Genomic DNA, 16,905 nt, shown 5'->3' on the forward strand with positions numbered 1-16,905 from the left:
CGCAGATAAAAAACATCAGACGTATGCATGAATTAATCATCTTCTGTGATAATTTATACTGGATTTCTTCATTGGTTTTTATAAATTATTAAAGCATAAACTAAATTACTCAACCGGAAATCGGTTTCTCGAATGTACATCCTGTATTTTACAACCACTTGGCACGAACCATCGGCTCAACCCTTCTAATCATGGCCAAAGGGTCAGGCCAGTCTCATTAACCGAGTTTTTGTTTGTTTGTTTGTTTTTTAATTTTAAGACTTCCACAAACCAAATTGTTTAGATACAACAAGCTTATACATCTCATATAACTAAATATATGCAAAATAAGCTAAAATATCACGTCCATGCTGGGACTCGAACTTAACTTAAGAGTGTCGGCTAAGTAAAAACATTTAAAACTTTACAACTGAAGAGGATTAACGACAATTATCTGGGAAATATGTAATATGTATAGACAAAGTTACTATTTTATAGGGGAAATATGATAATCAAATTATGGAAATTGGACAGGTTCAATAAAATAATTTCATTTTCCCATTCTTCCGATTACATCACACGATTAAAGGCAGCCAATTCATGGATATCAAAATTCCCCAATCTGCGAAAACCCACGCATTTATTGGAAAGGAAAACAATTGGTCACGTTCCAATGCTTAATTTGTTTGAAATTTGGATACCAAAGATGGAAAATGGTAAGTTTAATAGTTGTCGGAAATTTGGTATAGAGTAATTAGAGGTCATTTAGAACAAGGGATTACATTACAGACGAAGTATTGCATTTCTTCTGATAACGAGTTCCTTGCTTACCTACATGTGTATTATACAGAAACTATATACATGTACACGCATATCGATTTAGAAGCCGAAATCAAAGTACATATATTCTAAATTATTTTCTTCAATTTGACCGCTGAACTGTGACCTTTACTTATTTAAGAATATTCCCCTGCAGTTCCATAACGTTTAGAACTATTTGAGGGTGACCTTATTTAGACCAATTACTACATGTACATATTCACGGAGCAATGTTGCTCCAGTACTTTTGGTTTTCTTTATAAGATATCTTTTGTAATAAATAAGATATAAAGAAAATTAAATCAGATATCTTTTATAATCAAACGATATCTAATATAATTTGGTTAAGTACTGGATCAACCTCTCCCTGAACCTTATAAACAGTGGAATTTTATCATTCAAAGCGTTCCATGTATTTCAGATTATGGAGGATACACAACTTAAAGAGATTGCAAAACATTTGGTCACTGACGTCATCCAGAAAGCCACGGAATACGTCAGGACAGAAAGGAAAGAAATGGCGGAAATGACCAGCCAACTGGACAAGGGTGTGGACGACATAGTTCAACTGACCATCGGACAGTCCATCACAGCCATTTGTAGTGGACAAATATCCCCAACTGACCACAAGATGGCCGAAATGATGGGCAAATTGGATAAGGACGTGGACGATATTGTATTTAAAACCATTAACCAGTCAATCACGACCATTCGTAGTGGTCAAACATCACCAACTGACCACAAGATGGCGGAAATGAGAGGTCAACTGGATAAGGATGTGGATGATATTGTAGGTAGAACCATTGGGAGGTCAATAACGGCCATCCGTAGTGGTCAAACATCACCGACTGACCACAAGATGGCAGAAATGACGGGTCAACTGGATAAGGATGTGGACGATATTGTAAGTAGAACCATTGGGAGGTCAATCACAGCCATCCGTAGTGGTCAAACATCCCCGACTGACCAAAAGATGGCGGAAATGAGTGGTCAACTGGATAAGGATGTGGATGATATTGTGCAGGTGACCATTGGGCGATCCATCGCGGCCATTCGTGAAGGGGAGATGTCACCAACTGACCACAAGCTGGTATGCAGTGAGATACTGGAAAAGACAAGAGAGTCTGGAACCGGAAATGACGCAGGATTACAAAAGGCGAAAACCTACCCAGCTGACAAAGGTATATCTGATGGTAATTTCAATTGAATACTTTTAAATTTTCAGTTGAAAGATATGAAACTGTTGATGCTTACACATTATTTATTTATCTATAAGGATATGCGAAAGAAATACAATGGATAAATCACTATTAATAAATCTTATGAAATGTATTGTTAGATGATGGGAGCGTGTTTTATGTGACAGATGCCTTCAAAAAGCGCGTTTTTACTACTTTTTTTTCTGTTTTTGTTCTTAGATCACAAAACCCGGGTTCCAACGATCGTCACTCGGAATAAAGCTGCAGACAAAGTGAAGAAAACATTTTTCGAACGTCACCTGGACAGACTTCTCGGGGTAAGTTATTTTTTGGAGAACATTACCGTATACATCATGTATGTTTTTTTAGTGTGACGGAGAGGGACTGGAAATATTATACTTTTATCTTACTTGAGGTTATTTTTATATTTTAGAGGGAAAAGAAAAATGAAAAGAAGATGAAAACAGGTAAGCATGTATTTTTTTATTTGACAGTATTCGTACACATAATACAATTTCATTTATGGCTCTTAAAGTGTAAAGGTTTAAGTTTATGTGGCATTTTTGTGCATCTGTTTTAATTAGATTTACTCTGACGCCATCTTTCATTGCATCAATAATTGTTTCGCGTTTTACAGCAGAACTTTGCGACAGTACCCCCAGTGGAGGAAGTAGGAAACGTCCATCAAAGGCCCATAACAAAAGGGATTGGATCCTTAAAAACATCTTGTGCTGTTTTGTCCGCCAGACGGCGACAGTGGAGCCAATTGATGACTAAATAGATGATGTGTGTGACGACAAGGAAGTTTACTTAGGAACTAACATATATTAACCTGTCTGTAGTAGCAAAACGTCAAACAAGACTGCTACATCCGGGAAAACAGTGTATCAAGCGAACAGCAAAACGTCACAAAGTGTATATCAGAGAAGCTGCCAGAAAACATTGCTTTAAGAAAGAGACCATATTCTATTGAGATAGAATAAGGATAGCATATATTTCATAAAACAAATATATTTTGATGTAAAAAATCGTTTTGATTATATATATTTTTGTACTAGGAATAAAATGCAAAACTAAAAACAATCTTGTTCTTCCTATTTCACGTTATTACCATCCATGTACGTATAGAACACAGCATGGTTATATCAGGAACGAACATCCCTGGTTACTGTAATGTCCATAACGACAGTGATAAGATCTGTGGGAGACAGGATTTGTCACAACGCAATTGTAATAAATATTTCAAAGTGTATTTTTACCGAATAAATTGACACCAGATGGAAAGATAATCTTCACTTTGTACATGTTTCAACCTAATTCTACATAAAAAAAAACCCACCTATTCATTGCTTTTATTGACATTTTAAAAGTTATTACAAATATTGCGTCGAGTCGTATTGTCACATCAGAGACGTATACCCTACATATGATATATGGGGCAAAGAAGTAATTCAAACAGTGTAAACAATAAGGTTTGTTAAATTTTCGAGGCAATCCGCCCCTTTATCAAAACACAAAAAATTACAAATACAATCACATAATATATATAAGAAGTACTGGAAATACAATAAAATACAATAAGAATAATGTTTTAGTAACTGGAGAAACCACAATGAACCCTTCGGCAAACGTGGGCCGAAGGCGGATACTAGCGTGACTGCATCATGTTCAACACTAGAACGCTATGCGACCAACGGCAGAGATATTTTGAATTCCCCCGCACGTGAAAGTATATCGAAGAGTTCAAAGACGATTCGTCCCTAAATACTACTAGTGGACGACATTGCATTCATATAAAAAAATGTTGCATTATCGTCTCTACAGTGATTGATTAAATATCGTGTACAAAGTCTGAAAAACTTTGGAAAAATATGTTTTAGATCATTAGAATTATAGAGAGTGGTGTGAAAAAAACTACTACAAATATTTATCAAGACTGAAAATATAAGAAATACGAATGCCGAAGTGTCCCTACAGGACGCTACGGGAAACAGACGATTCGGACCAACTCGGACCAATATGCTGTTGCATGATGGCGGGAGGCGACTAAATGTGAGTCTCAAAGAGCAACAATGAATAGATGCCCCAAAAAGTACAGCAATTATGAAAATTTTAACAAATTGAATAATTAACTACATGAATAGTCAAATATAATGGTCAGATGGAGAGTACATCCAGAAGACGTCTTTAACGTTCGTTCATACATATGATATATATATATATATATATATATTTACCATTGTATGGCACTGCCACTATATAACCCTACCAATTCAGTTGCGTGTTCACCAGCCTATGAACTGCCAACAGGAAGTGATCTCTGCTACTGGTAAGCGCGGGAAATTTGAATTTGAAAATTTCAAAACAAAAATCGCATGACAAATAAAAAATCGCAGATGGTAAACATAAGAATTGAACGGCTTTCAGTTGGCATTCATAGCGCTTCATGTTGAATTTGCCTCTGTCCAGTTGGCATTCATATTGACTATGAATGCCAACTGAAAGCCGTTCAATGCTTAAATATACGTCTCTGGTCACATCAACGCAATCGGTAATAAAAAATCGAAAGTCTTTTAAACGGATAAATTAGCATCAGATACAAAGACAATCATTCCTTTGTACATGTCTGTACCTAGTTCTATTAAAAGATACGTATTTATTACTTATAATGACATTTCAAAAGTTATTATAAATTACCTTGATGTGACCGTGGAACTCGACACAATTTGTAATAACTTTTGTAATGTCATTATAAGTAATAAATTAGTATTTGTCAATAGGATTAGATTAAAACTTCACTTGGTCAGACCAGATCCAGTTAGCTAGACCCAGTTATCCTCAGTGAGTCTATATTCTATAATACATATTGATAGATCAGTCAGAGATCACGAAGGTTATATTGTTAGTATAAAATTACTTTGTGTTTTTAAACCTAATTATAATATATATAATAAATCTGTAATGTTGCAAAATCACCACAGGCCCTGTAACATAGGCATTGTCTCAATTAGAGCATAGTCATCATAGGGGCCCGTAACATAGTCATTGTCTCTTTTATAGCATAGTCATCACAGGGACCTGTAACATATAGCCATTACCTGTCTTATATCATAGGCATCACAGGGGCCTGTATTATATAACCATTGCCTGCCTTATATCATAGGCATCGCAGGGGCCTGTATTATATAACCATTGCCTGCCTTATATCGTAGTCATCACAGGGGCCCGTAACATAGTCAATGTATCCATTATAGCATATAGTCATCACAGGGACCTGTAACATAGCTATTACCTCTCTTATAGAATACAATTGTAGTTATCACAGGGGCCTGTAATATGAATCATGTGCCTTCACATGTCGCTGAACTCGCTACCATATAGTATATATAGGTTGTTGGAGCAAAATAACGATAATAATCGATCCTACAAAAAGACTATGTTCAACGGCCGAAAAGACGATAATTATCGTCATTTCGGCCGAAATCACGCATTTGATCGCATCGCTGACGTTCAGTACATCTACAAAGTCTTTATGACGTCAAAATTGTCCATCGTCACGCGAGATTTCCCGGTCATTGTCCTGTTGCTAGCGACACGAAGAGGCTGAGCTGTACAGAGCAAACAAAATTTTACTTGATATTTATCTCATCATCGACAAAAATTGTTGATATTTACACGATTGAAAATTAGCTGAAGGTAAGTAAAGTGCAACTGATTAATCTAAATGGTCCGTTATTTAATGAGACATGAATATTCTACACGTACAGGCTACCGACTTGCGGTTTAATAACATAATTTGCGGTTGAGTAATATATAAAGTGCAGATAAAAATATCAGACGTATGTATAAATCAATCATCTTCTGTGAATAGTTAGGCTGGATTTCTTCATCAGTTTTTATAAATTATTAAAGCACAAAATAAATTACTCAACCGGAAATCGGTTTCTCGAATGTACATCCTGTATTTTACAACCACTTGGCACGAACCATCGGCTCAACCCTTCTAATCATGGCCAAAGGGTCAGGCCAGTCTCATTAACCGAGTTTTATTTTTTTTTAATTTTAAGACTTCTACAAACAAAATTGTTTAGATACAACAAGCTTATACATCTGATGTAACTAAATATATGTAAAATAAGCTAAAATGCCACGTCCATGCTGGGACTCGAACTTAACTTAAGAGTGTCGGCTAAGTAAAAACATTTAAAACTTTACAATAAATTCCGATCTGTCTAAAATACAGGAATAGGCAACGAAATGGTTAGTTAATTTTAATGCGGATAAAACCGAATCCCTACTGGTAAGTAGAAAACATAATAAGTGTAAAATGGCTGCTTTGTCGATGAATAACATGGCCATTAAAACTGTAAACTCTCATAAGCATCTCGGTGTCACACTGAACTCAGAGCTTAGTTGGACATCCGGTGTCACACTGAACTCAGAGCTTAGTTGGATAGATCATGTAGACTCTATTATTTCAAAAGCATCCAAGCGACTCTCAGTATTACGCAAATTAAAATTTATTCTTGATCGCAATTCATTAGAACAAATTTATTTTTCCTTCATTAGGCCAATATTAGAGTATGCTGATGTCATCTGGGATAATTTACCATTGTATTTGATAAACAGAATAGAAGACATTCAGAAAGAATCCGCAAGAATTGTTACCGGTGCTACAAAACTTGTCAGTATTGATTTATTGTATAAAGATTTTTGCTGGGAAACTCTCTCTGATCGTCGTGAAAAACATAAAATCATTCAAATTCATAAGATGATACATCATTTAACCCCCTCTTACCTGTCAAATATCGTTCCCCCCAAACAATCTGAAATACATACTAGAAATACTAGACAAGCAAATGACATATCTATGATTAAAGCCAGAACATTTTTCAAAAATTCTTTTCTTCCGTCGTCCGTTAGTTTATGGAACAAATTGCCAAATGAAGTAAAACAAAGTCCATCCCTTTCTGTATTAAAGTATCACCTTAACAAAACTAAAACAAAATCTCCGCCATACCGAAATGTCGGAAATCGTATAGCACAAATACACCACAGTAGGATACGATTACGATGTAGCTTCTTAAAATCTCATCTTTTCGAGAAAAACATGACCCGTTCTGTAGTTGTGGATATATTGAACACAGTTTCACTATTTATTACAATGCGTGAAATTCTCAGAAATAAGAACTCGTTATATTTGGTCTCTGAACTATGATTTTGATTTAGACACACTGCTATGGGGAAACCAGTCTTTGAATAACCAACAAAATGAAGAAATTTTCGTTGCAGTTCAAAACTATATTATTAATAGTAAACGTTTCGAGTGACTTCCACTTTTTAGATATCAAGTTATCATTGAAATATACCTGTATCATTACTATTGTAATACTTAATATATATTGAATTAATCCATGAGCAACATTTGTTTTTGTTTTTAGTTTAATAAGTTTATAAATTGTTTAAATACAAATTCATTCACTTGTTTAATTGTATGTTTAATTAATATAATTCACGGTTGCAATGTTTAAAATACCACTGACTCATGTAAACGTATGCTGAACACAAACAAAGGGAGATGACTTACATAAGCTGTAAGCTTGCTGTCAAATCCCTATTCATTTGGAATTATATGTATATGTTTATTGATGTTTCCACTGAATAAATATATTGTTTAAACTAAACTAAAACTTTACATCTGAAGAGGATTAACGACAATTATCTGGGAAATATGTAATATGTATAGACAAAGTTACTATTTTATAGGGGAAATATGATAATCAAATTATGGAAATTGGACAGGTTCAATAAAATAATTTCATTTTCCCATTCTTCCGATTACATCACACGATTAAAGGCAGCCAATTCATGGATATCAATTCCCTAATCTGCAATAACTCCCACATTTACTGGAAAGGAAAACAATTGGTCACGTTCCAATGCTTAATTTGTTTGAAATTTGGATAGCAAAGAGGGGAAATAGTAAGTTCATAAGTTGTCATGTCAGAAATTATGTATAGAGTAATTAGAGGTCATTTAGAACAAGGGATAACATTACAGACGAAGTATTGCATTTCTACTGAGTCTGATAACGAGTTCCTTGCTTACCTACATGTGTATTATACAGAAACTATATACATGTACACGCATATCGATTTAGAAGCCGAAATCAAAGTACATATATTCTAAATTATTTTCTTCAATTTGACCGCTGAACTTTGACCTTTACTTATTTAAGAATATTCCCCTGCAGTTCTATAACATTTTAGAACTATTTGAGGGTGACCTTATTTAGACCAATTACTACATGTACATATTCACGGAGCAACGTTGCTCCAGTACTTTTGGTTTTCTTTATAAGATATCTTTTGTAATAAATAAGATATAAAGAAAATTAAATCAGATATCTTTTATAATCAAACGATATCTAATATAATTTGGTTAAGTACTGGATCAACCTCTCCCTGAACCTTATACACAGTGGAATTTTATTATTCAGAGCGTTCCATGTATTTCAGATTATGGAGGATAAACAACTTAAAGAGATTGCAAAACATTTGGTCACTGACGTCATCCAGAAAGCCACGGAATACGTCAGGACAGAAAGGAAAGAAATGGCGGAAATGACCAGCCAACTGGACAAGGGTGTGGACGACATAGTTCAACTGACCATCGGACAGTCCATCACAGCCATTTGTAGTGGACAAATATCCCCAACTGACCACAAGATGGCCGAAATGATGGGCAAATTGGATAAGGACGTGGACGATATTGTATTTAAAACCATTAACCAGTCAATCACGACCATTCGTAGTGGTCAAACATCGTCAACTGACCACAAGATGGCAGAAATGACAGGCCAATTGGATAAGGATGTGGACGATATTGTAGGTAGAACCATTTGGAGGTCGATCACAGCCATCCGTAGTGGTCAAACATCCCCGACTGACCAAAAGATGGCGGAAATGAGTGGTCAACTGGATAAGGATGTGGATGATATTGTGCAGGTGACCATTGGGCGATCCATCGCGGCCATTCGTGAAGGGGAGATGTCCCCAACTGACCACAAGCTGGTATGCAGTGAGATACTGGAAAAGACAAGAGAGTCTGGAACCGGAAAGACGCAGGATTACAAAAGGCGAAAACCTACCCAGCTGACAGAGGTATATCAGACGGTAATTTCAATTGAATACTTTAAAATTTTCAATTAAAAGATATGAAACTGTTGATGCTTACACATTATTTATTTATCTATAAGGATATGCGAAAGAAATAGAATGGATAAATCACTATTAATAAATCTTATGAAATGTATAATTAGATGATGGAAGCGTGTTTTATGTGACAGATGCCTTCAAAAAGCGCGTTTTTACTACTTTTTTGCTGTTTTTGTTCTTAGATCACAAAACCGGGGTTCCGACGATCGTCACTCGGAATAAAGCGGCAGACAAAGTGAAGAAAACATTTTTCGAACGTCATCTGGACAGACTTCTCGGGGTAAGTTAATTTTTGGAGAACATTACCGTATACATCATGTATTTTTTTTAATGTGACGGAGAGGGACTGGAAATGTTATAATTTTATCTTACTTGAGATTATTTTTATATTTCAGAGGGAAAAGAAAAATGAAAAGAAGATGAAAACAGGTAAGCATGTATTTTTTTTTAATTTGACAGAATTCGTACAAATAATAAAATTTCATTTATGGCTCTTAAAGTGTAAAGGTTTAATTTTATGTGACATTTTTGTGCATCTGTTTTAATAAGATTTACTCTGACGCCATCTTTCATTGCATCAGGAATTGTTTCGCCTTTTTCAGCAGAACTTCGTAACAGCACCCCCAGTGGAGGAAGTAGAAAATGTCCATCAAAGGCCCATAACAAAAGGGATTGGATCCTTAAAAACATCCTGTGCTGTTTTGTCCGCCAGACGGCGACAGTGGAGCCCATTGATGACTAAATAGATGATGTGTGTGACGACAAGGAAGTTAACTTAGGAACTAACATATATTAACCTGTCTGTATTCGCAAAACGTCAAATAGGACTGCTACATCCGGGAAAACAGTGTACCAAGCGAACAGCAAAACGTCACAAAGTTCATATCAGAGAAGCTACGAGAAAACATTGCTTTAAGAAAGAGACCATATTCTATTGAGATAGAATAAGGATAGCGTATATTTCATAAAAAAAAATACTTTGATGTAAAAAATCGTTTTGATTATATATATTTTTGTACTAGGAATAAAATGCAAAACTAAAAACAATCTTGTTCTTCCTATTTCACGTTATTACCATCCATGTACGTATAGAACACAGCATGGTTATATCAGGAACGAACATCCCTGGTTACTGTAATGTCCATAACGACAGTGATAAGATCTGTGGGAGACAGGATTTGTCACAACGCAATTGTAATAAATATTTCAAAGTGTATTTTTACCGAATAAATTGACACCAGATGGAAAGATAATCTTCACTTTGTACATGTTTCAACCTAATTCTATATAAAAAAAATACTTATTCATTGCTTATATTGACATTTTAAAAGTTATTACAATTGGGTCGAGTCGTATTGTCACATCAGAGACGTATACCCCACATATGATATATACGTCTCTGGTCACATCAACGCAATTTGTAATAAAAATTTGAAAGTATTTTTAACGGATAAATTAGCATAAGATACAAAGATAATTATTCCTTTGTACATGTTTGTACCTAGTTCTATTTAAAGATACGTATTTATTACTTATAATGACATTTCAAAAGTTATTATAAATTACGTTGATGTGACCGTGGAATTCGACTCAATTTGTAATAACTTTTCAAATGTCATGATAAGTAAATAATGAAACTTATGTAATACTTGTAATGTAATATAGAGTAATACCTACACGTATAGGTAAGATCAGATCCAGTTAGCTAGACCCAGTTATCCTCAGTGAGTCTATATCCTGCATTGATTCTTCTATAATAATATTGATAGATCAGTCAGAGATCACGAAGGTTGTATTGTAAGTATAAAATTACCTTGTGTTTTAAACCTATTTATAATATATATAATATATCTGTAATATTGCAAAATCACCACAGGGGCCTGTAACATAGTCATTGTCTCAACTATAGCATAGTCATCACAGGGGCCTGTAACATAGTAATTGTCTCCCTTATAGCAAAGTCATCACAGGGGCCTGTATTATATAACCATTGCCTGCTTTATATCGTAGTCAGCACAGGGACCTGTAACATAATCACTGTCTTCCTTATATCGTAGTCACCACAGTGGCCCGTAACATAGTCATTGTCTCCCTTATAGCATAGTCATTGTCTCTTTTATAGCATAGTCACCACAGGGGCCTGTAACATAGTCATTGTCTCAATTATAGCATAGTCATCACAGGGGCCTGTAACATAGTCATTGTCTCTTTTATAGCATAGTCACCACAGGGGCCTGTAACATAGTCATTGTCTCTTTTATAGCATAGTCATCACAGGGGCCTGTAACATAGTCATTGTCTCTTTTATAGCATAGTCATCACAGGGGCCCGTAACATAGTCATTGTCTCAATTATAGCATAGTCATCACAGGGCCCCGTAACATAGTCAGTGCATCCCTTATAGCATAGCGTCATCACAGGGCCCCGTAACATAGCCATTGTCTCTTTTATAGCATAGTCATCACAAGGACCTGTAACATAGTCATTGTCTCCCTTATAACATAGTCACCACAGGGACCTGTAACATAGTCATTGTATCCCTTATATCATAGAGTCATCACAGGGACCTGTAACATAGTCATTGTATCCCTTATATCATATAGTCATCACAAGGACCTGTAACATAGTCATTGTATCCCTTATATCATATAGTCATCACAAGGACCTGTAACATAGTCATTGTCTCTTTTATAGCATAGAGTTATCACAGGGGCCCGTAACATAGTCATTGTATCCCTTATATCATATAGTCATCACAGGGACCTGTAACATAGCTATTACCTCTCTTATAGCATACAACTGTAGTTGTCACAGGGGCCTGTAATATGAATAATGTGCTTTCACATGTCGCTAAACTCGCTACCATATATTATATATAGGTTGTTGGAGCAAAATAACGATAATAATTGATGCTGCAAAAAGACTATGTTCGTCGGGCGGAAAAGACGATAATTATCGTTATTTCGGCCGAAATCACGAAAATACACATACCAACTACCATAACCGAGTAATGAAAAATTTGATTGCATCGCTGACGTTCAGTACATCTACAAAGTCTTTATGACGTCATAATTGCCAATCATCACGCGAGATGTCCCGGTCATTGTCCTGTTGCTAGCGACACGAAGAGGTTGAGCTGTACAGAGCAAACAAAGTCTGATTGATATTTATCTCATCATCGACATACATTGTTGAAATTTACATGATTTAAAATTAGCTGAAGGTAAGTAAAGTGCAACTGATTTAGTGAGACATGAATATTCTGTACGTATGGTTACTTACCGACTTGCGGTTTAATAACATAATTTGCGGTTGAGTAATATATAAAGCGAGATTGTACTAAATATATGTAAAATAAGATAACATGCCCTGTCTATGCTTGTGTAGCGGAACTGGACAGGGTCGATCACCACCGACCAGGTAGCTCAATTGGTAGACATCCAGCTAGTGTTCGGAGGTCCCAGGTTCAAACCCCGGTCTAGTCGTACATTTTCCCACTCCTACTGCACTTGGACTCGAACTTAACTTTAGGAGTGTCGGCTGAGTAAAAGCATTTAAAACTACAACTGAAGACGACAATTGCCTGGGAAAGACGTAATGTAGCCGAACTGGACCTGGTCGATCATCGGCGACCAGGTAGCTCAGTTGTTAGCACCCGGCTAGTGTTCGTAGGTCCCGGGTTCGAACCCCCGGTCTGGCCGTGCATTTTTCCACTCCTACTACATTTGGTGCCTGTGACCAAACCTTGTTGCAAGTGAGGTGAATACTTGACAAGGGTATACCCGAACCTGGGTTGTGAGTTGTGAAGTCTTCGGGGTCGAAGACTTAAAGAAAGGGAGGGAATAGAAGAGTGTAGCGGAACTGGACCGGGTCGATCAGTTGGTAGAGCATCCGGAGTGTTCGGAGGTCTCGGGTTCGAACCCCGGTCTGGGCGTGCTTTTTTCCACTCCTACTACAGTAATATGTATATAACATAATATGGTCCTTATAAGCAGTGGAAATTTATCATTCTTAGCGTTTTATGTACTTCAGATCATGGAGGATACACGACTTAAAGAGATTGCAAAACATTTGGTCACTGACGTCATCCAGAAAGCCACGGAATACGTCAGGACAGAAAGGAAAGAAATGGCAGAAATGACCGGCCAGCTGGACAAGGGTGTGGACGACATAGTTCAACTGACCATCGGACAGTCCATCACAGCCATCCGTAGTGGTCAAACATCCCCGACTGACCGAAAGATGGCGGAAATGAGTGGTCAATTGGATAAGGATGTGGATGATATTGTAGGTAGAACCATTGGGAGATCAATCACAGCCATCCGCAGTGGTCAAACATCCCCGACTGACCAAAAGATGGCGGAAATAAGTGGTCAACTGGATAAGGATCTGGACAATATTGTGGACGTGACCATTGGGCGATCCATCGCGGCCATTCGTGAAGGGGAGATGTCCCCAACTGACCACAAGCTGGTATACAGTGAGATACTGGAAAAGACAAGACAGTCTGGAACCGGAAATGACGCAGGATTACAAACGGCGAAAACCTACCCAGCTGACAGAGGTATATCTGATGGTAATTTCAATTGAATACTTTTAAATTTTCAATTAAAAGATATGAAACTGTTGATGCTTAACATTATTTATTGATCTATAAGAATATGCGAAAGAAATACAATGGATAAATCCACATTTTTACTACTTTTTTCTGTTTTTCTTCTTAGATCATAAAACCGAGGTTCCGTCGATCGTCACTCGGAATAAAGCTGCAGACAAAGTGAAGAAAACATTTTTCGAACGTCACCTTGACAGACTTCTCGGGGTAAGTTGATTTTTGGAGAGTATTAAGTATGTATTGTGTATGTTTTCAATGTGACGGAGAGAGACTGGCAATTTCATTCTTTTATCTGACTGAAGGTTATGTTTTATCTTTTAGAGAGAAAAGAAAACTGAAAAGAAGATGAAAACAGGTAAGCATGCTTTTTTTGTTTTTGTTTTTGTTTTTAATTTGATAGCATTCGTACAAATAATAAAATTTCAAAGCTCTTAAAGTGTATAGGTATTATCGTATGTGGTATTTTTGCACATTTCTTTTAAATAGATTTACTCTGACGTCATCTTTCATTGCATCTGGCGTTTTTTCGCCTTTTTTCAGCAGAACTTTGCGACAGTACCCCCAGTGGAGGAAGTAGGAAACGTCCATCAAAGGCCCATAACAAAAAGGATTGGATCCTTAAAAACATCTTGTGCTGTTTTGTCCGCCAGACGGCGACAGTGGAGCCCATTGATGACTAGATAGATGATGTGTGTGACGACAAGGAAGTTTACTTAGGAACTAACATATATTAACCTGTCTGTATTCGCAAAACGTCAAAGTAGACTGCTAGTGATTTACTATATATCCGGAAAAACAGTGTACCAAGCTCACAGCAAAACGTCACAAAGTGTATATCAGAGAAGCTACGAGAAAACATTGCTTTAAGAAAGAGACCATATTCTATTGAGAGCGTATATTTCATAAAACAAACATGTTTTTATGTAAACAATCGTTTTGATTATATATATTTTTTACTAGGAATAAAATGTAAAAACTAAAAAAAATCTTTTGCCTCCTGTTTCGCATTATTACCATCCATGTACGTATAAAACACAGCATGGTTATATCAGGAACGATCATCCCTGGTTAACGGTAATGTTCAGCAATGTTTGATCTGTGTGAGACAAGCATACATGTACATGATGTATGTATGTTTTGTCTGTATGCTTCCCTGTTTTTATTCATGATAGTTTTTAGGTTTTAAACTTGTAGTTTTTTCTTTCTATTATGATGAATAGAATTTAATTTAATTAAGAGAAACAAGAAATATCTTTAAAAAAGATAAACGGCATAGTTTAAATGCTGGTGTTTATAATATAAAACTGCTGGTGAAATAAATGAACGAACTAATGTGTTTCAGCACAGATAACAAAACGATATCAGTTTGAATCATTTTGGTGGTAATACCATGCGCGTAGCCAAGTTATTTTGTATGTGTATGCAGAGAAATGCAATGAGGGGTGAATGAGTACTGTATTATGATATACAGTTAAGTGTTTGGACAATTTAAGTCCGTCATTTAACGATGTCCGAATAGTTACGTTGTCCTGTTTTCTTGAAACGACGAGCCTTGTACAGCATTTAGAATGATAATTTGTGTTGACTTTACCTTATTTTGCACGCTTGGAACACGTTTACATAATGTCCGAATATGTGTTCAATAACCATACGTACATAACCATAGTCCATTGGGTAAAGCAATACCTTTCCTGTGGGAAGGGCTGTAAAAGAAAGATATCAAGACCAAAAACCCGATATCAACCTTGTATTAAGTCGCGTTACCGTAACACGACGTTTTGGGATGATCATTGCGACAATGGGTGATGTTTTCATGACGATATGTGTAGGTAAAATACATGGTGCTCAGAGAGGGGTCTGAGTTCAGAAGCTTAAATACCAGGGAACTGTGTTCATGTGACAACCCAGGCTTTTTAATTTTCATAAAATTTTATTCAATATTTACAGATAAAAACGTCATTCAATAATTGAAAAGTAATATGGAATCAACATTGTAATTATTATCAATACATAACTCCTTTAAAAAAAAACAACATTTGAAATAAATAAATAAAGCACAAAACCATCGATGTAATTATAAAAGAAACAGATCGGATACCAGTTTACCCTCTTGGATGGAGTAATGACAGTCTTTTTAAAGTTTCATAAAATTTTATTCAATATTTACAGATAAAAACGTCATTCAATAATTGGAAAGTAATATGGAATCAACATTGTAATTATTATCAAATACATAACTCCTTTAAAAAAACCATTTTAAATAAATAAATAAAGCACAAAATCATCGATGTAATTATAAAAGAAACAGATCGGATACCAGTTTACCCTCTTGGATGGAGCAAAATATATTTGTAGTACACCAGTACTCAGAGAAAATCATCTGGGGAAAACGGGAAAATTCAGATTGCATACGCATACAGATGTTGTTAAGAAAATGGCAGACAAGAGAATTAGAAGTAGGTGACTTTTGGTACAATTTCTTGGAACAACGGATAAACCAAATCGATGTGACAACCCAGGCAAGCCAGGAAAACCAAACTTGGTCTCGTTTGGAGACACTAATCCCACTATGTAGCAGTCTTGATATATAAGACAAAACATTCGTGACAGCGTTGGTGTGCAAACCTAATGATTTAAAAATACATTAATTTACTAATTTCATTGAAGATCAGACAAAGGGTACATATATAATATCAAAATCTGTACATTTGATAATTAGATTTCTGTGTCTATCTGCGTTCAGAAAGCTGTGTTTCATTATATTCAATAACATTCCTAAGCATACATATAGTTACGTTCACCTAACGTTTGAAAGCAAACGATTTCCCTAAAAGTATTGATTCATTTCTGCATCTTAACAACTGTCATGTAGTGAGGAAAATTCCAATAGTGAATTTTGTACTCTATGCGCATACATGTATATAACTCCGGACCTGTTCTTTTGGTTAATGTTTTGTATAGTAATTCATTTTAAGATTAACAGTAACAAATATGTAAATCAGACTTCATCCTGGTTTCCGGTTGTTTGTAGTCCTTTATAGGAATGGCACCAAAGGGAGGATGGTGGGCTAGATCA

The 16,905-nt window shown here is 35.9% G+C and overlaps 3 protein-coding genes across 7 annotated transcripts; all 3 read left to right on the top strand.

The window, feature by feature from the left end:
- Positions 1–1,224: 1,224 nt before the first annotated feature.
- Positions 1,225–3,077, top strand: LOC117335347. The gene is made up of 4 exons (XM_033895280.1): positions 1,225–1,979; positions 2,217–2,314; positions 2,431–2,464; positions 2,635–3,077. Exons 1-4 carry the CDS (start codon positions 1,316–1,318, stop codon positions 2,772–2,774), a joined length of 936 nt encoding a protein of 311 aa, XP_033751171.1. The 5' UTR covers positions 1,225–1,315; the 3' UTR covers positions 2,775–3,077.
- A 5,488-nt stretch (positions 3,078–8,565) lies between these two features.
- On the top strand, positions 8,566–10,187 carry LOC117335348. Of its 2 annotated transcripts, none has more exons than XM_033895281.1 (4): positions 8,566–9,172; positions 9,397–9,494; positions 9,610–9,643; positions 9,817–10,187. In XM_033895281.1, exons 1-2 carry the CDS (start codon positions 8,612–8,614, stop codon positions 9,451–9,453), a joined length of 618 nt encoding a protein of 205 aa, XP_033751172.1. In that variant the 5' UTR covers positions 8,566–8,611; the 3' UTR covers positions 9,454–9,494; positions 9,610–9,643; positions 9,817–10,187. The 2 variants fall into 2 exon arrangements, with proteins under 2 accessions (XP_033751172.1, XP_033751173.1); XM_033895282.1 differs by having other exon boundaries at positions 8,566–9,160; positions 9,817–10,164.
- Positions 10,188–12,321: 2,134 nt separating this feature from the next.
- On the top strand, positions 12,322–14,809 carry LOC117335349. Of its 4 annotated transcripts, none has more exons than XM_033895285.1 (5): positions 12,322–12,437; positions 13,247–13,778; positions 13,939–14,036; positions 14,151–14,184; positions 14,370–14,809. In XM_033895285.1, exons 2-5 carry the CDS (start codon positions 13,250–13,252, stop codon positions 14,507–14,509), a joined length of 801 nt encoding a protein of 266 aa, XP_033751176.1. In that variant the 5' UTR covers positions 12,322–12,437; positions 13,247–13,249; the 3' UTR covers positions 14,510–14,809. The 4 variants fall into 4 exon arrangements, with proteins under 4 accessions (XP_033751176.1, XP_033751177.1, XP_033751174.1 ...); XM_033895286.1 differs by lacking the exon at positions 12,322–12,437 and adding an exon at positions 12,608–12,850; XM_033895283.1 differs by lacking the exon at positions 12,322–12,437 and having other exon boundaries at positions 13,131–13,778.
- Positions 14,810–16,905: the final 2,096 nt, after the last annotated feature.

Source organism: Pecten maximus, chromosome 10 (assembly GCF_902652985.1).
Source record: "Pecten maximus chromosome 10, xPecMax1.1, whole genome shotgun sequence".
Lineage (NCBI taxonomy): Eukaryota > Metazoa > Mollusca > Bivalvia > Pectinida > Pectinidae > Pecten > Pecten maximus.